This window comes from Hippopotamus amphibius, chromosome 4, assembly GCF_030028045.1.
Source record: "Hippopotamus amphibius kiboko isolate mHipAmp2 chromosome 4, mHipAmp2.hap2, whole genome shotgun sequence".
NCBI lineage: Eukaryota > Metazoa > Chordata > Mammalia > Artiodactyla > Hippopotamidae > Hippopotamus > Hippopotamus amphibius.
This window is the reverse complement of record NC_080189.1, coordinates 30249146-30273697: the sequence shown is the minus strand read 5'-3', so window position 1 is coordinate 30273697 and position 24552 is coordinate 30249146. Positions and strand designations below refer to the sequence as shown.

Here is a 24552-nt window from a genome sequence, read left to right as displayed (position 1 = left end):
TGGTTACTTAGGGCTGGCTGGGGGGAGGCGAGACAAGGTAGGATGGGACGGAAACGGAGCAGGAGGGCAACAGCTAAGGGAAGCAGCGTTTCTTTCTGAGCTACGATAGCGTTCTAGAACTGACGGTGCTGATGGCTGCACACATCTGTGAATATACTAAAAACCACTCACTGCATGCTTTAAATGAATGTACTGTATGGGATATGAGCTGTATCTCAACAAAGCTGATTAAAGAAAAGACATTAGGAGTGGTTATATTAATATCAATTAAAATAGGCTTCTGAGCAAAGAAAAATATCAAAGACAGAGAGGGAGCTTACATAAAGATCAAAGAGTCAATCCAGCAAGAAGGCATAGCAACCCTAAGTGTGTATATATCAATACCAAGCCATCAAGGTACAAAACATGTGAAGCAAACCCAGACAGAACTGACAGCAGAAACAGACAAATCTACAATTACAGCTGGACATGTCAATATCCCTCTCTCAACAGCTGAGAGACAGAAAATTACAAAGGGTATAGAGGAACTCAACAGCAGCATTAACCAACAGGATCTAATTGACATTGAAAGAACACTCTATGCAACAACAGCAGAATACACATTCTTTTCGAGTCCCCATGGAGTGTATACTATCACAGACCATATCATGGGCCATAAAGCAAACCTCAACAAATGTAAAAGAACTGAAATCATACCAAGTGTGTCTCTGACCACAATGAAATCAATAATGGAAAGATAACAGGAAAATCACCAAACACTTGGAAACTAAGCAATATACTTCTAAATAATCTATGGGTCAAAGAAGCCTAAAGTGAAATTAAAAAACACACTGAAAGCACAGCTTATTAAAATTTGTGAGGCATAGCTAAAAGGGTACTGAGATTGAGGAACTTATAGCACTAAAGTGCTCATATTTAAACAGAAAGTTTCAGATTAATAACCTAAGCTCCCATCTCACAAAACTAAAAAGAAAGAAACCTAAAGCAAGCACAAGGAAGGAAATTAAAAAGAGCAGAAATTAATGGAAATGAAAAGAGAAAAATCAACGAAACAAAAAGCTGTGTTCTTTGAAAAGGTCAATAAAATTAACAAACCTTTAATAAGACTGATAGAGAAAAAAAGAAGACACAAATCACCAATATCAAGAATGAAATGGAACATCCCTATAGACTGTGCAGACAGCAAAAGGATAATAAAGGAATACTGTGAACAACTCCACACATGTAAATTGGACAACTAAGATGAACTGGACCAATTCCTCAACTAGTACAAACTAACACAACTCATTCATTATGAAATAGTTCATTTAAACAGTCCTGTAACTATGAAAGATAGTGAATTTGTTTATAAACTCCCCCCACCCCCAAAATCTCCAAAGCCCAGACAGTTTCAGTGGAGACTTCTACCAAATGTTTTTAAAAAAAGAATTGACATCAATTCTACACAAACTCTTTCAAAAAACAGAAGTGAAGGGAACACGTCTCAATTTATTCTACAAAGCCAGTATTACAATACCAACACCTACAAGAAAAAAACAAACCAATAAGCCTCATTAAAATACAGGCAAAAATCCTTAACCAAACATTAGTAAATGGAATTCAGCAGTGTATTTTAAAAAATTATCATAAGCCATGACTAAGTCAGATTTAGTCTAAGGATGCAAGGTTAATATTTGAACAGTTAATATAATCCACTGTATTAACAGGTTTAAGAAAAATTATATGATCATTTCAATGCAGAAAATGCATTTGACAAAATTCAATACCTGTTCATGATAAAAAAAAAGTCTCAGAAAACTAGTAATAGAGTGGAAATTCCTCAAATTGATTAAAAAAAAAAAAGAAACCTACAAAAAACCCTACAGCTTAACATCATACTCAATGGTGAAAGGCTGAAAGCTTTTCCTCTAAAATCAGGAACAAGTCCAGGATGGCTGCTCTCACCACTACTACCCAACACAGTATTGCAAGTCCTAGAAAGACTTTCAAGAAAAGGAAATAAAGGCATACAGATTGAAAAGGAAGAAAATAAAGCTGTCCCTACTTGCAGATAGCATGTTTGTCATCTGCATGTTTGGATAATCCCAAGGAAGCTACAAAAACAAAAAAACCTCTTGGAAGTAACAAATTAATTCAGCAATGTTACAAGAAACAAGATCAACATATAAAAATCAATTGTGTATCAACATACCAACAACAAACACAAGGAAAGTGAAATTAAAACACAATGTCATCTGTAATTGCTCAATAAAAGGAGGGACACGTATAAATCTAATAAAGCATGTATAGGACCTTATGCTGAAAACCACAAAATGGTGATGAAAGATATGAAACATGTCATACTCGTGCACTGAAAGACTCAATGTTGTAAAGATGGTCAATTCCCACAAATTAATATATAGGTTTAACAAAACTCCTAACAAAATTCCACCAAGGTTTTTTGTAGATAGAGGCAAGATTATTCTAAAATGTCATATACAAAGGCAAAGAAACTAAAATAGCTAAAAACATCAAAATGATAGAAATGATAAACAGATTAGTGGTTTCCAGGGGTCAGTGGTGGTGAAGGTGACTATTAGAGGGTATTATGAAAGTGATCTTTGTGGTGACAGAATAATTCTGTATCTTAAATGCTGTACTGATAACATGGGTCTACACATGATAAAATGACAGAGAACTATACACACACATAGTACTAACTGCCAATTTCCATTCTGATATTGTACTATAATTGATACATAAGATATAACCATGTGGAAAAATGGGTGAAGAGCACGTGAGACCTCTCTGTACTATCTTTGCAACTGCCTGCGATGTCTATAATTTTTTCTAAAATAAAAAGTTAAAAAACCAACAACTCTAAGATCTATTAAAAAAGGAAAAGCATAAAAATTTGATTTGTAAAAGCTTAGTAGCATTTAACTATCTACCCATACCCATCGCATATCGGCCTTCACAATTTCACTTGTTCTCTAAAATTTAAATGTAGTTAACAAAACATATACTTTTATGTGTGTGCAAGACCAGTTCTGAAATGTGGGCCATAAGAGAACCAAATAAGTCTGCTGCATAAAAGAGGGAAGTTTCAAAATGCATTTATTCTGCTCCTTTCAGAAATGTGTTGTAGCCATCATTAATATGAAGAAGCCACAGCTATGATCAACCCGTTAGAGTAATAATTAAGTGTCACGGCGTCTTCTCCAAGACAGATCATTTGGAGTATGCTGCTGTGTTTATCAGAGAGCAGAGAAATAAAGGCAAAAATCAGCACTGTGACATATGACATAGGCTTCCCACAAGAGGGCAGTAGCCTATCAAGTTTTAAAAACTAGAATTCTATCAGGGGAACCTATAGTTAGAAAAGGACAAACCACTAAATATTTTACATGTATAAAGGTTAGTTACTCTTACTAACACAAGTTGAAATATTTTCTCTTATTTTCTTTTATCACGAATACAAAGGTTCCCCCACCACCGCTCCACACCTTCAGGCAAATAGCTATAGAAAAAGATTACATACAGATAGATTCTACAACTTTGAATAGTTTTCAAATACCTCCAATGTGTGCTAGCTATTATGTCTTAAAATGATTTGCTTAGAGAAGGGTTTTACCAACTACAGCCCATGGGTTAAATCTAGCCAGCTAGCTGGCTGGCTGTTTTATTTTACCACTCATGAGCTTCATAGTATCCTTGATTTTACCTTTTGGCTCTCACAGCCAAAAATACTATCTTGCCCATCACTGTGAAGAAAAAACAAACAAACAAACAAAAAACCCTCAACATAGTCTACCATATAATTTCTGTACCAAAGATTAAGACTATAATAAAAGGTGAAGTATTATTCCTAATATCAACTTCATATAAACTGAAATTATATGAGTATATGCCTGAAATAAAAGCTATATCTTAAATATAAGTAAACTCCATGGGTTCTCTAATACAAAAGAAAAAGAGCTATAATTCCTCTGTGTGTGTGTGTGTGTGTGTGTGTGTATGTATGTGTGTGTTTACACCCAGGATTTTCTATTTCTAACTAATAAGAAATTTGAAATCCATCTTAATCTCCATAATATATGTTGACTGCATCCACTTGTCCTTAAAATCATGACCACGACCCTATCTTACCATCTTTTATCTGTACTGGGGTTTCTAAATCTCAGTCTTTGATGATATTATGGACTTGATAATTCGTGTGAAAGGGCTGCCCTATGCACCGCAGGATGTTTAAGAGCATCCCTAGCCTCTGTAAGCAGCACCTCCACAGCTCTCATGTCCCAAAATGTTTCAGATCTTGACAAGTATCTCCTGGGGAGAAAATCGCCCTGCTGAGAAGCACTGATCTGGACCAGCAGTCTCCAAAATGAGTCTGCAGATACTCAGCACACGTGTAGGAAAATATTAAAATTTCTACTTATGTATTTTTAGTATTCACTTCCATATTTCAGTGAGTACATATGCAAAAAGAGTCTCCTGCCAACTGTATGTGGCGGGGGGGAGGGGGGGGATCGAAGAGCTGTGGCAGCCATGGTGATGGCCCTCCAAATGCTCTCTCAACTTCTCTAATCATTTTACCCAGCAGTCAGATCATTTTCTTCAACACAAATGAAGTGATGACATGCCAGAGTTTGAAAACCTTCAACAACCTTTCAACATACCCAGAAAAAGGTATCATCTCTTTCCTTGCACGGCCTGTAAGTTCCAATGGCCTAGCCCTATTCCCTTCTCTTCAGCCCTGTCCCATTAGGGCCTTCTGGCATGCTCTTCCTTCCATCTAGAATGGTCTTCCCCTACTCTTCACTTGGCTGTCTTCCTTCTTATCCTTTAGTTCTCAGACTAAACATCACTGTCTTAGAGAAATTATTCCTCGAGCCACTCAGTCTAAAGCTGGACACCTCGACCTCACCTCACTCGCCCCTATAACTATTCTTTAAACCTTGCTGCTCTGTGTATCACAAATTCTAATATTTATCTGCATTTACTTCTTAAGTATCCATCTCCCTACTAGACTGTAGGTTCCATGAGAGCAGGGACTGTGCTCATTGAATACTTGTTGAATAAGTGAATGGAATGAATGATGTTAAGAAAATTCAGACTCTTTCTTTAAAATTTCTGTTGGAAAAACTTTTTAGAAACATGTTATTTAATGTCTCAAATTACCAGCTACTACTACAAACGAATATGCCATGTATCAATTTGCTTTTATTATTATTATTATTATTATTTTTCTTTTTTGGCCACGTGGCATGTGGGATCTTAGTTTCCCTACCAGAGATGAAACCCGCACCCCCTGCCAGTGGAAGCATGGCATCCTAACCACTGGACCACCAGGGAATTCCCTGGAAAAACTTTCAGTTTTTATGTCAGAAATAGAATATACGGGAAAAAGTACTGGACTGTGAATTGTCCCTACCATTTCTCCACTGGGGATCCCTGGCCAATTATTCAGTCCTTCTTCAAGGACTACATTTCAGGGCCTGAGGCATAACTATAAAATTCTATCAATTATTTAATCTCTCATGGGAATGGCAGAATGATTCCTGAAAAGAGGATGGGTAGGTAGCCTGTCTCAATTTTATAGTTAAATCGAAATACAAATTCTACATGACATGCCCACTATGCTAGAACCAAATTCTCTGGCTCTGAGCCCATACCTATCAGACTCCACTGCCTACATACATACACGTCTCTCTTCTTTTTAACTTATTCTAATTTGTGAATAGGGAACCTGCTAGTCTTTACTAGACTCTGATCTCTTCTTCCTTGCATTAAAACATCCATGCTTCGGGACTTTCCTGGTGGTGCAGAGGTTAAGAATCCGCCTGCCAATGCAACTAAGCCTGTGTGCCACAACTACTGAGCTTGTGCTCTAGAGCCCACAAGCCACAACTACTGAGCCCGTGAGCCACTACTGAGCCGGCACACCTAGAGCCCACGCTCTGCAACAAGAGAAGCCACTGCAATGAGATGCTCTCACACCACAATGAAGAGGAGCCCCTGCTCTCAGCAAGCAGAGAAAGCCTGCATGCAGCAACAAAGACCCAATGCAGCCAATAAGTAAGTAAGTAAATAAATAAATATAAAACTTCCATGCTTCAAGGGGGCAGAGGTGTCTAAAGACAATCTACCATGGGCTGGGCATTCTAAGAGAACTTTCTACTTATTATTCAGAATCAAATTTCCGTCCCCTTTAGCTAACCAAGGTGAAAAAGGGGGAATGGGAACATTCTAAGGTAATGCAAAGGATATTATTTAATGCAAGATCTACGAACTTCTAAAATCTAAAAGTGCTTTTTAATTCAATTTGGTAAAGCAAGACTATTATGAGACATGAGAGGACAATGGATTATCATCAGCATGAAGGGAAAGGAAATGAGTAGGGACCTTAAAGATCACCTGGATCAAGGCTTTAATTTACCAGAGTTATTTTAAGACGCTAAATAACCTATGCATGGCTACCTAAAAGAGGACTACAATAAAAATGTTAGCGCTTCTATATTAAAAAAACACACAAAATGCTGGGAAAAACTGCCTCATTTCCTACTTGTAAAATTACCTCACTCTTTATTCTATATAATTAATAGCACATTTATTATTTTACGTGAGGCTTAAAAAAGGTCGTATATCTAAATTTTCAGGTGAGATCAGATTAAAAGCAACAACTAAAAGTAGGGTTTGCGACTTCACAGGCAGGAACTTCACAATCAAGTGACAATGGACACTGGGGTAGGAGACTGAAAAAACCTAAAAAAGTATACTTTGTAGAGCATCTTAATAAAGGAAACCATTCAGTTTACTGGCAAGCAGTTCTGGGCCACAACGGACTTGAGGTTTTTGCTGGGTTATTTCACACCTCAACGAGAAGCATTCAAGCATCTAAAATGAAAGATGTTGGTTTGTAAGATAAAATGTTCATTACCTAGGGCAGTGCTGTCTATTTGACAAAAAACAGTCCTATTTGGACTTTTTGCAGCAATGGAAATGCTATCTGTGCTGTTCAGTTGGGCAGGCATAAGCTGTACGTGACTATTAGCACTTGAAATGTGGCTGGCGAGACTGAGGAGCTGAACTTATAATTTTAATTAATTTAAATGAATTAACTTTTCCCCTATTACTTAAGAATCAAAATTAAATAGCCACCTGTGTCTATGACTACCAGATGGGATCTAGAGAATTCACTCAGAGGAAATCTCTCATCTTTACATGAAACTGGATAAATGCTGTGTTCTTATGTCACTCTAACATGGAATGTAAGAACTTTAGGACTCTGTAAATAAGTGGGGAAAAATTGTATAATGGAAATGGAAATCACTTTTCTTTAGTAAAAGCATGCCCAATACATTTTCAAAAGGTCCATTAAACTCAGGTTCAATATGCTAAAATTTAATAGCATACCTTATACTTCCAAATTGATAAATACTTACACATTGTCCTCCAGGCAGATTTTGGGTCCCACCACGTTGGCTGCTCCACTTGCCATTTTAAAAGCAAAATGCTTCTCAGGGCAAGCTTTTGAGATCCCACATTTATATCTGGGAGGTTTTGTAGCTTTGGGGAGAAAAAAAATTTTTTTTTAAAGAAACAATGTTAATAGACTCTGTGTTTAGTTTGTTTCATATCTCAAATCACAAAAGGCATTATGCAAAACACCAACATATACATATCTTAAACTGCACCCTAGCTTTTTTTTTTTCTGAGAGTTTTAAAGACCTCAAAACAGAACAAAAAAACGGAACCTCCTAGGAAACAAGCTAACAATTAATATAAATAGAACAAGTAATATGATCTCCATGGGGGTAAATATATTTTATCTAATTACTTTTAAGCTTATTTTAAAAAACCAGGATGGGGGAGGCCTGGAATTGTTGCTTCGCATTTCCAGCCCACATACGCACAACAAACAGACAGTAAAAAGTCTGATGCATCACTGAATATCTGCTCACACACTAGTTCTAACTAGCAATTCTTTTATACACTTTCTGCACTTATAATACTGAAGCTAAAAAGCACTAATGGAACAAAATATTCATTATAAATAAATACCCCCAAAATATTGAGCTGTTCCATCAAATAGCTTCCTTAAAAATTTAAAGAATAATTTCTAATATCAGTTTTGCTCATATTGAACTATATCTATCCATTGTTCGAATATGTTCTCATATGCCTAAGAGAAAAAAATAAACCATCTGCAAAATATTGAGATGAAATACTTACAACGTGCAACTGCGTCCAATGCTGACCTTGCTAAGGAAAAAAAAAGTTACCTTCGTTAGAAAGAATAAGGCTATTGGTAAGTACCACTTTCAAACGTGTGGAGCTAATAGGCCTATAAAAATGTGTTTGAATTATTGCTTAGTATACAATAAATAAAACATGAATATCACTTTACAGAAAAAGTGAGAAAGCAACAGGCTACATAATTCACTACAAACAATTATGTAGATGAATTATGCAGGGTATTATTTTATTATTGATAGAGCATTTTGTTATTACCTTTACATTTTGTTTTTAGTTTTAGTTATTATAAACTTAAATCCCAATCAGAAAGTTACTCTACAAGTTTAACTTTTAAAAATTGATTATTTACTTTTTTCCAGCTTTCTTGAGATACAGTTGACACAAAAAATTGTGTAAGTTTAGGTGTACAACACTTTCATTGGATACATTTATAAACTGCAAAATGATTACTACTATAGTGGTATATATAGTGGTATAACACTATACCCCAGTAACATTAGCTACCACCTCCATCCCATCACGTACTTCCCACTTCCTTTTTGTGGTGAGAATATTTAAGATCTACTCTCTTGGCAACATTCAAGTATAGGACAGTATTATTAGCTATAATCACCATGTTGTACACTCAATCCCAAACTTGTTAATCTTATAACTGAGAGTTTGTACCCTTTGAGAAATGTCTCCTCAACACCTCTGCCCCCTCACAATTCCTGATAACCAGCATTCTTTTCTGTTTCTCTGAGTCTGTCCTTTTTAGATTCCACACGTGATATATAGTATTTCAAACTTCCCATGACTAATAAGAAAAAATATCAAATTGTACATTTTAAATATATGCAGTTTATAGTATGTCAATTATATCTCAATAAAACTATATATATATACAGACACATACCTGGTAACTACTAGGGTGTGTAAAAGTTGCTGCAGTATGGTGTGATGTACATACGCATGTAAAGTCCTGGAGAATATACATAAATCTACCTCAGAGATTAGGCTAAGAGATTTGGGGAGTGGGATGAACACAAGAGGAATAGTAGTGGTAGGAAGCTATAATTTCCTTAAAATAGAAATGTATTAGGTATAATAAAAAAAAAAGGGTCATTACTAAGAGTTTTATCATTTACCAGTTCAAGGAAGCCAGAATTTTCTGATCAAATCTTAACATGAATGCAGTAGATCTCAACCTGGACATCTACCCTTAGAGCTTTTTAAAAGCACTAACATCTGATCCCAGAGCAGGAGATTACAATTCAGATCATCAGCAGTGTTGTGGAGAGCCATTTGCTGATTTAGCTAATAAAGATGCAGTGTCATAAATGCATGCCAGCTGTGTGACTATAAATAGTCAGTTTTTAGTTCTGTACTATTTTAGATAACTGCGAATTTCCTGTAAAATGAGTACTGAAACTGAGGAACAGAAGGTTAAAGCTGAAAATAATATGTAAATGTTTAAAAACAGGACTAAGTAAATGAAGGTCATTAACTCTATGGAACACTCAGAATATTATGCACCACTGAAGTCATAAAGGCAATGTGGTCACATGGGAAAAGTTTAATGCATGGAATAAAGCAAAAAACAAACTTTATCTGTGAGTATTAAAAATATTCATGGATAAGGAAAAGACTTGAAGGAAACAAAAAAATGATCAATTAGTAGATTAGGGTGCTGGGGCTCATTCTTTCAATTTCCTTATTTATATCATTTTTCCTTAATTATGTCATAAAAGGGAAAAATAATTCTAGAGACCATCCAGTCCAATGCTCTCACTTCTGTAAATGAGAAAGTGAAGCCAGAGAGTGACTAGCAACCAGTGATTCGCAGCATATAGACTAGAAAGTGTCAATTTCACTTAGACCTAAACAAATATGTATCGTCAAGCTCAGGCGTGAGGATGCTTATGGAGGAACATTGTTCAAATCAGGAATGCTGGTATACCTAACTTATGACAGCCAGACATGGGGAAGACAGTGGGATCAAAATGGGGGTAATAAAGCAGCTCATTCACATACGTGGGGCACTCTATCATGTACTGTTGATCTGCTCACCACCTCTGTTTTAAAGAGAAATGAAACTGAGAGCAGATAGGTTTACTGATTGGATGTGCTATGTATGCATAGTTAGTAACTGGCACAGCCCGTTTTCAAAGCCAAATCTCATTCTAGCACCCAGACTCATATTCAACCCCTGCAAAATGGGACTGTCTGAGGTCTACTGATCACAGGTATGAAAACTGCTAGTCCTGCAAGGAGCATGAAGCCAGGATAGCAAGCTTTCAGAACCATCTTTCTGACTGCAGAGTGGAGAACAGACTGCAGAGTATTTAAGACTCGCGACAAGGAGTCCACAAAGTCAAGGACGCTTCTGAAGTAATCCAGGTAATAAAGGGTAGCAGCCTGAACAAAGGCAGTGACTATAGACACTCAGAACTAAGGTAGCAACACTGACTGGACTGTGGAACAGACCAGATGGAGGGATGATGGAAAGGGAGGAATCAACTTTACTTCTCAGACATTTGCCTTTAGAAGCATTCATTTATCCATTCACATGAGCCAAAGAACAGAAACACCGTCTCTCACTCAAGATGTTTGTTATCTAGCGAGGAGATGGGGTGTGGGAGGGATGCTGAGTTCTCTGTGGACCTGTTAATTTTAAGATACTTGGAGAAGATCCAGGCCGAAGTCTAGAGGCCAGCTGTAAATGAGACCTGGGATGAAGATATAAACTGGAAATCTGGCAAATGACGAGGCCACACAAAGGGAGGATTTAAAATGAGGGCTGAGACTTAGAGGGGTGGGTGGGATAGGAAGAGTGGGAGGGAGTCGCAGGAGGGAGGGGATATGGGGATATATGTATAAATACAGATGATTCACTTTGTTGTACAGCAAAAACTGGCACAACAGTGTAAAGCAATTATATTCCAATAAAGAGCTTTAAAAAAAATAAAAAAATAAAATGAGGGCTGAGGAGAGAAATCTTAGAGACATCAGTCATCAGCTAACACTCAGGAAGAGTGTGGGTGAGGAAAAGGAGGCAGAAGAAAAACCAGGGATGAGCCTCTAAAACAATCAAACAGGTTTGACTGGAAAACTTAAGAGATATAAATAAATAAATAGTAAATCAATGCTACTCAATTTAAAAAACTTTACTGGGATACAATTTTGGGTAAATGTTTCTTAATCATCAGACTTTTAAGTAACATCACCGCCATTTAATCTATGTAAGAGTAAGGAGAGAAGATGCTCAAAGGGGGAAAAAAAAACCTCTTGTGAAAAACTTTTCAGATTAAAATGAATTTTATCCAATATGCATCAAAAGCAAAAGCCTGAAATTCTGAGAATTTTAACACCTGGAGGCCAAACGTAAATTTTCATAAATTAAACAGGATGTTTTCCACATGTAGAGTATGGGCACAACACACAAACATAAAGATCCCTCCTTTTCTGCAACTTTCATTCCTCAAACTGCTTTGATGGCTTTATTGGCTGCACTGGGTCTTCATTGCTGCACACGGGCTTTCTCTAGCTGCTGCGAGCAGAGGCTACTTCTCAGTGTGGTGCACAGGCTCTTCATTGTAGTGGCTTCTGCTGTTGTGGAGCACGGGCCCTACGCGTATGGGCTTCAATAGTTGCGGCACATGGGCTCCATAGTTGTGGCTCATGGGGTCTAGAGCTCAGGCTCAATAGTTGTGGTGCACAGGCTTAGCTGCTCCATGGCATGTGGAATCTTCCCAGAGCAGGGCTCAAACCCATGTCCCCTGCATTGACAGGTGGATTCTTAACCACTGAGCCACCTAGGAAGTCCGATGGCTTTAATTCTTAATGTCTTTCAATATACATGGCTTTTCACTTCAAGAAACAGTAATATTTGGTTTTATCAGTGAATGTCTTTCAACAAGTCAGACTAAAGAAATTCAACAGAACTACTTTGTTCTTTAGTTTTTAATAATGTCTCAACTAATTTATGTATATACTATTTCAGTGGTTTAAATCTGATTGGTAAAAGTAAATCAATTCAACAGAATATTAAATACTTACTGCAGCAATATATGCAAAAATAACTTGGACTGTTTTCAGTACATTTACTAGTTGTTAAGTATCCATATTGGAAACTAACATTATGTTAAACCACAAGACTGGTAGACGGCACCCATGCTGATGTCCTGGTGTGACACTATACGTAGCTTTATAAGACGTTACCAATGAGAAACTGAGTAAAGGGTATGTAGGATCCCTCCATGTTATTTCTTACAAATGTATGTGAATCTACAATTATCTTAAAAAGTTTTGTTAAAAATTGTTTTAGTACGGAGGTTCCTTAAAAAACTAAAAACAGAACTACCACATGACCCAGTAACCCCACTACTGGGAATATACCCTGAGAAAACCATAATCCAAAAAGAAACGTACCACAATGTTCACTGCAGCACTGTTTACAATAGCCAGGACGTGGAAGCAACCTAAATGCCCATCAACAGATGAATGGATAAAGAAGATGTGGCACATACATACAATGGAATATTAGCCATAAAAAGGAATGAAATTGAGTTATTTGTAGTGAGGTGGATAGACCTAGAGTCTGTCATACAGAGTGAAGTAAGCCAGAAAGAGAAAAACAAATACTGTATGCTAACACAGATATATGGAATCTAAAAAAATGGTACTGATGAACCCAGTGACAGGGCAAGAATAAAGATGCAGATGTAAGAATGGACTTGTGAAGACATGGGGTGGGGGGTGAAGGGGAAGCTGGGACAAAGCGAGAGAGTAGCATTGACATATATACACTACCAAATGTAAAATAGCTAGCGGAAAGTTGCTGTATAACATAGGGAGATCAACTTGATGACTGGTGACTTAAGAGGGGTGGGGTAGGGAGGATGGGAAGGAGCCACGGGAGGGAGGGCATATGGGGATATATGTATAAATACAGCTGATTCACTTTGTTGCACAGCAGAAATTGGCACAACAGTGTAAAGCAATTATACTCCAATAAAGATTTTTAAAAAAATTGTTTTAAAAAGTTGCAATCTATTTCGGTAATTTCAGTTACTAATTGCAGGCAAAATTTTTCATTTTTCCTTTCTAGAAATGTTTGTCTTATTTTTCTAAAACAGTACTATATAATCAACTTGAATGTAAATTTACATAAACTATCAAGCAAGTTATATCAACAAGTTGAAAAATGGGGAAAGTTCACCACCGAAAGAACTATAGTTAATCTCACGGGTCCCTCTAAGATACTGATTATAGAAAAAATCTTAATGTCGAGTTAAACTTCAGTTAGACACTAAACAAATGGCAAACACAACCATGTCTCCATCTCTGCTGAACTGAGAATTTAAAATAACTACACAAATTAAATTTTCACCAGTTCAATGGATTGGAATCCAATAAGGTTTTGTGGATACAGAGTACAACTTCAGTTATGACAACAAAATAAACCATCTGCCCTAAGAATGCCAAACTTAATAGCTGAAACACACAATAAAAACTTGCAGGTTCCATAACATTAGGAAAAATCAAAGTGAAAATTAAGAGACAACTATCCTAGTTAAAGTAGCTCAGTATTTGCTCATAGCTGACGACCAGTGGCCTGTCAACTAATACAGCTTTAAATGAATCCCACTTTGAAAATACTCTTCCTCCCCATGTAAAAATCCTAATCCGCAATTATCTACATTCATTTTCCATTCAATCAGCATCTATCTCCAGGACCTGGTGCTGGATGCTTGGTGAGCCACCAAGATATTACTGTCCCCAACATTCGTTCTCCAGTATGGTAAGTTGACTACATGAAAAAGAATGAAAGAAAAGAAATTCTACAATGTAAGGCAGAATAAAATCAGGCCAAATTGAGATATAAGTACTAGAAGCATTAGAACTGACAGTTCAGAAAAAAGGAGCAACATTCTAACAGGGAAAAGAGGGAGACTCAAACACAATTTCTCCTAAGAAGGGGCATTTATGTAGTTGTGGAAAATGAGTAACAGATGAAGGGGTGAGAACAGATGAGAAAGACGTGCGAGGTGAGGAATCAGCATGAACAAAGGCTGAGCTAGGACACGACAGGACAGGGTTTGTGCCTGTAGATCATGTGCACGTGGGCACAGCAAGTGGGGGTGTGGCGCAGGGGGAGCACAGGTGAGGCAGGCAGAGGCAGGCTGGGGACTGAGTGCCATCCTACTAGGGAGTTTAGATTTTACTCTCCAGTAGTCGGACATACTAAAGGGTCAAGAGTTTTAAGAGAATCGCTCTGACAGTGGTGACATAAGCAGTTATCAAAGATGAGAAATAGACCCAAGAACATCCCTATGATGTCTGAATAAACCATCCAGACCAGAGATGAAGATCCAAACCAGGGAAACACTGTGGCCTCACCCAGCCTCTTCTCTCTGAAAACAGTGGGCCTTTTCCCAAAGTAAGTTTTCATGTGTACCAATGGTCGGTCCCATTGCCCCCCTTCTCCCAAGGATCCTCCTTTTCTGTCTGTTGAAACTCTTCCCGTTGATTGATTGATTTTTTAAAAATTTTATTGGCTGTGTTGGGTCTTCATGGCTGCACACAGGCTTTCTCTCATTGCGGCAAGTGGGGGCTACTATTCATTGTGGTGCCCGGCTCCTCATTTTGGTGGCTTCTCTTGTTGCAGAGCATGGGCTCTAGGTGCATGGGCTTCAGTAGTTGCAGCACATGGGCTCAACAGTTGTGGCTCATGGGCTCTAGAGTACAGGTTCAACAGTTGTGGCGCATGGGCTTAGATGCTCTGTGGTATGTGGGATCTTCCTGGAGCAGGGATCAAACCCATGTCCCCTGCATTGGCAGGCAGATTCTTAACCACTGCGCCACCTAGGAAGTCACTTCCCACTGATTTATTTATCTATTTTTAATTTTTTTTAAAGTCTTTATTGAATTTGTTACAATACTGCTTCTGTTTTATGTTTTGATTTTTTGGCCGCAAGGCATGTGGGACCTTGGTTCCCTGAGTAGGGACCAAAGCTGCACCCTCTGCATTGGAAGGCAAAGTTTTAACCACTGGACTATTGGACTGCCAGGGAAGTCCCCCACACTGATTTATAATTCATTGACTCTTTTCCTGAGGCCTATAGACAAGTGAAAACCGCTCCATTACTTCAAAAAAGAAAAAAATGTTCGACTTGCTTTTGCCTCCCATAATTGTCTCCCCTTACCATCAACCTTTCTCAGAAGAATTAGCTACAACACATTGTTTCCACAGCAACGCCGAGCAAGTCCTCAAGGCCTTCCGCACTTCTCTGCTCAATCCTTCAACTGAAACCAGCTGTGCTCTCAAAGGACCCCATGCTGGCTCTTTGCAGTAATAGAATTACACAGCCCAGAAGAAGTCAAAACAAGTCTCACTACACTTTGCAACAATTCTATGCTCGATCCTGGATACTTCACTTTAAGATGGGTACCGAGAAATAGACGGTTAGGAGGAAAATAACCAGTACATTAAGAGGAATGGTTCAAAGGGAGGATTTCACAACTTGATCAGATGAAAACTTATAAAACGATGGCCTGGAGAAGTATGACCACAACTTAACTATTTGAGAGCTCATGAATGTGGAAGAGAGCTCCAGCAGATAGAAGCAAGACCAGTGGACTGAAGTTACTTGCGAGTATAAATGGCAGAATTCAGTGCAATACAAGGAAATACTTTCAAGTAGTCATTGTGAGAAAAGTCACCTGAAAATGGACAGAAATGAAAATATACAGAAATTGAGGACTACATGCCAGAACTGTCTAAAGCCTGATACTTAGGATATGGTCCATGGATAGGAAATCAGCATCACCTGGGAGCTTGTTAGAAATGCAGATTCTCAGGCCCCATCCCAGACACTGAATCAGAATCTGCATTTATCAAGATCCCCTACAGATTCCTTTGACACCAAAGTTTGAGAAACACTGGTTTAAGGGAGTCTTGAAACTATATATGAGAGGGAGTGTATTAGGTCTTAGGGATCCCTTCTAAATATTAATTTATGGAAAGCAAAACTCACCAACTATTCCAGAGATCTCAAGGTTGTTTCATCCGATTTCTTCCTACTAGTTCCAAATACTGTTTCTAGGTTTCATAGTCTGAACTTTCATGAGTAATTTCTTAATACTTTAAACAGTGCTCAGCCAAAGCTTATTCAAACATTTCAAATGTTAACTTATCAACTTAAAGCTTTTGTTTAAAACTGAATTACGGCAGCTTATAGTGGTACATGTACAACATAGCATCAAATAAATTGATAAAACGAAAAATGTTGCAGAAGGAAAATAAGAGTAGGAAAGCAAGATGGATTTCTATGTCTGGTATTTAAAATACATCATCATAACTCCTAATCATTTGCTAATTGAGGGTTAGGTTTGGTTCCAAGTTTTTAAGCAGCCAACTCAAATAGGGTGTGATATCCTCTAGAATATACATCTAGAATGCCATGATTAATGTCCCTTGCCATGCATAAAATAGGCCCCATTAAATACATTCAAAATGTTGAATAGAAGACTCAGGCTTTATATTGAATTAATTCTATTGTATATTTTACACTTACCAATATAATTACATTTTCTTTTCTAGACAGACTAAACACTAGAGTGACTCAATGCTGATAACTGGTAAAAATTTAAAGACTACCTCATCACAAATAAAATTTAAGAAAGGAAAAAAAATACAACTTACCAAATAGATTTCCTAAACTTGCATCCATTTTTATTTCAAATACTTGAGAAATAACATAGAATGTCAGTAAAAACACTGCCACAGCTACCACCAACTTTGCAGCACCTAGATGAAGGGCAGAAATAATTCAACATGAGCTGATGAGCCCACAGAATTTTTTATTATGCATTTCCATGAAAAATTTAAGTGTATTTAAAAAATCCTTAAGACTAATAAATATCTACCTCTTATCTACTGGATCTTAATTTTACTTGAGTTACAACAAAAACTGTACCAATAATCCATTTGGATTGATTTTCCTGATCAAAGAATTATCGGATTGGCTAGCAACCTAGACAAAGGACGGCTTGAGGTGTCGGCTTAGTTTTCACATGGAAAAAAAATGACCTGCTACCAACTGCTGGCTGACTACACAAAAGTATCACGGCTAACGGAACACCACCACCAAGTATGTGGGATGACACATTCCCAATCCTTTTCAATTATAAAGGGCAATACTAGAACAGAGAGGATACAAAAACACGGAACCATCTGGAGATACTAAGGCAACAGACCAGGATGTCCACTTGGCAAGGGGTTCTCAAGTGAAATGTAACAGGTTTACTGTCCTCACCAACCCACCTATCTCTTGGAGCACAAGAGAGCTCCTGGAATGGTGAACAACGAAGTATCTCCCCTCACAGTTAATACCAAGGCTTAAGATAGGCCTTCCCCACTCCTGGAGGACTTAATTCCACGCCTATCACATGTAACGTGGTTACGTGGTACGCTCATACCTTTATATTTAAACATATAAGGCATTCTGAGTGCCTTACAAATAGCACTACTACTAACTAATTAACTGCTTAATATGAATCATCACTGGTCTTTCTTCTCCACAGCTAAGCAAATCTAAGAAATAAAAAGTATGAGATGGGAAAGGAAATGAAAAATGACAGGAAAGAAACATTATCTTCTTACTCTTTGAATTTCAGAGCCATTTCATTAGGTTATTCAGAAACAGTATTAATATTTGCCTATGTAATCTCCATTCCCTTCTTTTACCGAAAGTTTATTAGATCTAAAAGATCAGCAGTCATCTCACTGTCCTTAAGGAAACAAAAGCCCACAAGTGAGGCAACTGCCCAAGAGCACAGATTTCTCAGCGACAGCACAAGGACAGGAATCCGGGGATCTTAACACAGCCCAGTGCTTCGTACGATTCTCCACTACCATCGGATCACCACATTCTTCAGAGAAACTACCAGACCTCAACTTATTGGGTAAGGGGGAGTAAAAAAAAAAAGGTGTTCATCCTAATTTCATAAACCTAGAGACGGGGACTGCATCCTTACAGAGGAGGGAAGCGAATGGACTGATGGTGCTCAGAAGGGCTGACGAGGCTGAGAAGCAGGAGATTCTCAGAGCTGCTAGTTTTTACTTAGAAACGCTCTATAAATACAGGAATGAGATGGCAAGGGGGACACCTAACTACTAAACTAGTCGATCCCCATCCCCACCTCCCATTTTGCACCTTCTCCCCCTCCCCAAACTGCGTCTTGTTTTCAAGAGTGACTACAAGTCATCTACACTTTAGAGCATAAGAGAGGAAAATTCTACTGGGCTTTGGACTCTTGCCCCACAGGATGTAGCAGCACGTCTTGTACATAGTAATTCTCTCAATAAGTGTTTGCTAAACAGATGACCGGTAACAGGTGGCATATTCCTTCTTGATCATTTAAGACCAAGGGCTGGAAGGTTATATGTCACATGACAGTCTTACCTCTCATTTTCTAGCAGTCATGGGAATGTGCAAATAATCCTTCCCTGTCCCTTAAAGCAGATATACCAAACCTTCATTGTTTAAGACTGAAATATTACAATGATTAAGATACCAAGTTTATAATATACTAAAGTTCTAGACTAAATTCAATACCAAGCTAAACCTAAGCGTACACTAAACAAACTATATACATCATATTTACATATACATACATATATATAAAATATACACACACCATTTACTGAGTGCCTACTACAGGGCTAAGTACCTTATAAGCACAATTTCATTTGCATAGCCTTTCAAGATACTATTTTCATTTTACAAATAAGGAAAACAAGGTCAAACATTTAGATCACTTGCCTAAGATCACATAACTAGTTAGTGGCAGAATTTAGTTTTAAACCAAGACCTACTCAATTATAAGAAACCATCTAAGGAAGTAGGAGGAAACAAAAGCTCTAAGAGACAGAGAAGTTAGAGGTGGAGAAACTAACTCTGGTGACAGGATAAGCAGGAGGGCCCTGAGAGGGGCAGGTGGGTCAAGACCAGCAGAGACTCCATAATGGTAGAGTTCCGGACCTCCTATTGCAGAGGGCCTCCTCCAGAGCTGTCACCATCCACTTCTGGATTTGGAGGGGCCTACCCAGTGCATACCACAGTACCCATTCCACCCATGAGATTCCCTCTTCCTTCCAGCCATGGACTGTACTGATCTGGGTGTGTCCCTATTTTTCACAAACCAAAAAGCATACACTTGAGATATTACTGCCTCACTGTAAGAATAATGGCTATAAGAATAGCTCAAAGCAACCAGGATCTTTTTTCCTAAATTAAAAGAGATTAATTAGTCTAAAAGCAATAAACTGATAGCTAATCTTCCTTATTCCTTCATTAAAGGCAGTCCCCTTGAGACCTATACTAGGAATAGTGCCAAACATAAAATCAGCACTCCATGAATAATTACTCATCCATTAACCCTGGTATTAATTGTCAGAATCAGAGAAATGGACTAGATGACAAAGTTAATTTCAATTAGAATGAATGTAGAATTATATGAGAAAGAGAAACTTGCTTTATTTCAAATCCACATGCTTAATTAAGTAATGTACTTTTAGAACTATACTTTGAGAGATGCTTCCATAAGAATATTTTGTTTACTGGTGAGATCATAATTAAAAGAAAGACTATCTGGATTTTGAGAAACAACAAACTGTCTCCTATGATGGACACACACTACTTAGTAGACATTTCTATGTAAAGTGTGTATTTCTTCTACGGCAGTGGCTGTGCTGGAGGGGTGGGGTGGAGGGATCACAGTTATTTTCACTATAGGTAGGAAGAGGTCTCAGCCTCTCCTATTATTTATGGATCTATCTTTTGATAAAGATAACTCCTTTAATGCTATGAACCCCAAATGGTATTTTTAAATTTCCTCAGTATGCTGCCTAAGGAACAGATGTCCTTACACATAACCTCACTTATGCAGGCTGAACTTGAACTAGCAAATACAACAGCCATTTAAGCAAAAACACATTTTACTGAATTCTTCACATGCACTAGTTTTAATTTATGTACACGCATAGGAAAGATTTAGGCTTTTAAACTTCACAACTGATTTTTCTCAACAAAAGCTAGAACTTAGCAAAAACTAAAATCAGCCTCCCTGAGTTGTCAAAATCATTCTTTATATGAACATTACATATATATTTATATTTATATATTATTAGGCAAACAAGCTTAATGTATAAGGATATAAACATTAAAAACCATAACAAAATATTTAGCATAAATAATTTTAACAAGTATCCCCAAAAAACTTATGTAGAACCCACTAAACGTCCAATATGTGATTTGCCAACTACATAAAAAAGTAAAAAGGCTAAATAATGATTTAGTTTGTTATACTCAATCATAGAAAATGATTATTTACTCTCTCATTCAGTCATTATTAAACAAACAGGTTACATAAAGGCAAACTTATTTCTACTGAATTAAGTATCTTACCTGCTACTCTCATGTTTGGCTTTTCAGTCTATGGCACTTTTCATTAAATAAGTTCCTAAAATCAAATGAAAAGGCAAACATCATTAGGTCTAGAAAGAGCATTCCTCCCTAGATTGTTTGATTTGGAGTGTATATATTAAACTAATTAAATAAATGTCATGACATTTCTAAGTATTCTACCAAAATTAACATTTAATGAAAAAACTCTTAGCATTGGGCCTGTCTCCTTCCACTGGACCATAAAAGCTCCTGAGAAGGGTATGTCTAAAACTGCTCTGTCCCCCAGCTCCCTAACTGAAGGACTGAGGGAAAACTTGCCATGAAGCATGTGGACAGAATAATGCCTTATTGTTCTTAGTGATTACACATCTGTAGCAAACTTTTGATATTTAGTTCCAAACCACCAGTTTTCAGAGGTTAAGCTGCTTGCCTAGTCAGGGAACAAATTACTTGCAGAAAAGGATTTAGGTCTGCTGTCTCCTGCTCTAGGGCTCACTCCAGTATATGATGCCATTTGATTTTTAGTACAACAATTCAGGTGTCACTATGATAAGCATTTATAGGAAAGGCACCTTATCTTAATACCAGGGGTCCTCTTCCTCTTCATGTTTTCAATTTAAGTTTGTGAAAGAACATATTCAGACCTAAAGAATTGCAATTTTAAACATTCCAGCAATTATCATTATTGACAGTGTATGTTATACATCAAATGAAGAAACTATAATTTGATATTATTCTAACACTAACAAGAAATAGATACTGGGGGGAAAAAACTGCATACATGTTTGTGTGTTTCCCCCCCTAAGAAATAACTCAAGACATGTGAAATTTTAAAAAGAAAATGGGAAAGCAAGTATATGAGTTTGATAGGAAATTTGTGCTCAACTTCAGCTAGACAGCTTCCTCGGTCTACTCAATCTATTGTACAGAAAAGGAATTCAAAAGAAAATTTTGATTAATGAACTACACCAATCAAAAATATATACATTTCTTTATTTTAGATTGTATTTTAATACCAATGTTTCGATGTTGATGTCTGACCTAGTAATGCATAGTGAGTCAAATAAATACAATGGCAGACCCCTGAAGGACGCTGAAAGGAAGTGAGACACCCAGTTTTCTTATTTGCCAATAAGGAATTATCGGAGGTGGGGTTGGTGAGAGCCTAAAGGACCAATGCTCTTATGAGAACTCCCTTCTGCTCAATCTACCCTGAAGAAAATATCAACATTTATATTTATACCAGTACTGAACTGAGCATTATTGATTTTTTTCCTTTGTTAGTTATCTGAACACCTTCGACATAACAGGAAAAGTCAATGTTATATATCTGTTTAAACTACTTCGCCACAGGCCAGGAAAACACTAAAAGGAAACAAGAGATACTGAAGTATCCACAAGCCACCACATAAAAGGGGAAAAACAAAAACAAAAAAAAAGCAAAAACAAAAAACCGTGGCTTCTCAAATGAAAACCCTAACTAGTTATAAATCCTCTTTTGACTTCCAGCAAGACTGAACACTATGTTCACAACACAAACACACATGCCTTTCCTCCCAGCTAATACTCCAAAATAATATCACTCTTATCTGAATGTGGCCTGGGATAATTTCTTTGGAAGTGTGATAAGCAGGTTGAGCGGAAACCTGCTGTTCTATGTCACTGTTCCCATTACCCTGCCAAGGTCACATCTGTACAATTACCACCACTGCCTCGTACCTGCCCCTTGTCTGGACTGCCTAACCAGTCTGCTTCTGGAACCTATCACTAGTAAGACCACAACGTAAGCAACTACAATGGTCTAGCTGAATTAATGTTTTCCATGTAATTTCTCAGAGAATAACATTTAATAAAGTCTCTAAGTTAAAATCTCATCAAATCTCAGCCATAACACATTTTTAATTAGTTTGCTTGAGAAGCAAATTAACAATGCAAAAGTGTAAATTGGCATAAGGAAAGAGTATTGAATATATTTGAGAGCAAATCAAGGAGCATCTGTTTACAATGTGCTAATTCCAAATCATTCCTAACTTGCCTTCTTAGGAGGACATTAAAAACAAAGAGAATCTTTACTGAGAATCATCTTGGGTGGGGGAGGGGGAGGGAAACCTTAATGGAGTCTGGTATACACCTCAAGCTGAACCTCCAACCATCAAGTGCAAGTAGAGCAGGTCCGGAGAAAATGAACACAGCAATAAAAGGGGGGAAAAGGCCTCTGCTACAAATTCAGAGCTCTTTAATTCAGAGGCAACAGGTGAAAATTTTTATAACTGTTATTATGTACTCATTAAAAAGTAGAGATATAGAGATTAGAGCATTTACCAAAACAAGAATATGGATGGGAGGAGGAGAGTGTTTTTTTTGTTTGTTTCTTTTTTAGGTAAAAAGGACATTTACTCACAGCATTACTAATAACGGTAAAGGGAAAAATTTTCTGATTTTTAAATAATAAAGATCAGTTAAATACATTACATACATAAAGAAGAAATACAAACTAGCCAAAAAAATAGCACTGGAGAATATTTAACAAAACAGAAAAAGTAAAGGGAAAAAAGCAGGTAACAAAACAGTATGACCCCAATTTAATTGAAAATATATACATACATATGTACTATTTGCTCAACTCCTAAATATATACTTTTCACATTTTAATGTTCTTAAATTATGGTATAACTTACAATGGATATATATAGTATCACAATATTTTTCTCCAAAAAAGAATAAGTGATGGTGACTTAAAATTGATTGACTGTTGTTATCTCCTGAAGCACAATCATGGGTAATATTCCTTGTGTATTTCTGTACTTTCCAAATTTTCTACAATGAACATATGCATGTTGCTTTTGTAGTGATAAAACAATGTTATTCTTTTTCATTTTTTAAAAAATAATTTATTTGGCTGTACTGAGTCTTAGTTGCAGCATGCAGGATTTTTAGTTGCAATATGTGGGATTCTAGTTCCCTGACCAGGGATCGAACCAGATCCCCCTGCATTGGGAGCTCTGAGTCTTAGCCACTGGACCACCAAGGAAGTCCCAATCTTTTTTAAAAAGCACATCACACTGGTAAAAATGTTGTGAAAGATACTTTTCCATATCTTTATTGGAGTATAATTGCCTTACACTGTTGTAAAAGTTTCTGCTGTACAACAAAGTGAATCCGCTGTATTTATACATATATCCCCATATCCCCTCCCTCTTGAGCCTCCCTCCTACCCTCCCTATCCCACCTACCTAGGTCATCACCCATCATCAAGTTGATCTCCCTGTGCCATGCAGCAGCTTCCCACTAGCTATTTTACATTTGGTAGTGTATATATGTTATGATACATATTTTTATAGCTTATAAAAAAGCTCAAAAACAATAAGCATAGGTTCAAAAAACATTACCAAGACCTAGAAAGTAATCCTTCTGACTTTGGAGTCAGAGAGCTCTGGCCTCAAATCACTGCTCTGTGACACTGGGCAGGTTACTTAACCTCTGAGTCTTAGTAGCCTGACTCATAAAATGGGGCACTAAAAGCTAGCTTTCAAGGTTAATATGAGCGTTGTATACATTATATATAAAACATTTGGATACTCAATACATGGGTACTAGCAATGTACAAATCTATACTTAGTCCAGAGAATAAAGAATGATTAAAACATACCCAGGGACTTCCCTGGTGGCGCAGTGGTTGGGAGTCTGCCTGCCAGTGCAGGGGACATGGGTTCGATCTCTGGTCCTAGAGGATCCCACATCCCACAGAGCGGCTGGACCCAGGTGCTACAGCTACGGAGCCTGCCCGCCACAACTACTGAAGCTCGAGGCCTGGGGCCCGTGCTCTGCAACAGGAGAGCCAACGGATTGAGAGGCCTGTGAG

At 37.4% G+C, this 24552-nt stretch overlaps 1 protein-coding gene across 2 annotated transcripts in view; it reads right to left on the bottom strand.

Moving 5' to 3' along the window:
• FAM3C (FAM3 metabolism regulating signaling molecule C) overlaps positions 1 to 24552 on the bottom strand; it is a 51134-nt gene that overhangs the window by 13393 nt on the left and 13189 nt on the right. Inside the window, exons 1-5 of one of the 2 annotated variants that reach the window (XM_057732296.1) lie at positions 21263 to 21311; positions 20691 to 20745; positions 16925 to 17029; positions 8215 to 8244; positions 7425 to 7548 (exon numbers count right to left, since the gene is read on the bottom strand). In XM_057732296.1, coding sequence (XP_057588279.1) covers positions 7425 to 7548; positions 8215 to 8244; positions 16925 to 17029; positions 20691 to 20703 — 272 coding nt within the window. In that variant the 5' untranslated portion in view covers positions 20704 to 20745; positions 21263 to 21311. Of the gene's footprint in view, positions 1 to 7424; positions 7549 to 8214; positions 8245 to 16924; positions 17030 to 20690; positions 20746 to 21262; positions 21312 to 24552 lie in introns of those variants that run through there. The other variant, XM_057732295.1, reaches the window with a different exon arrangement.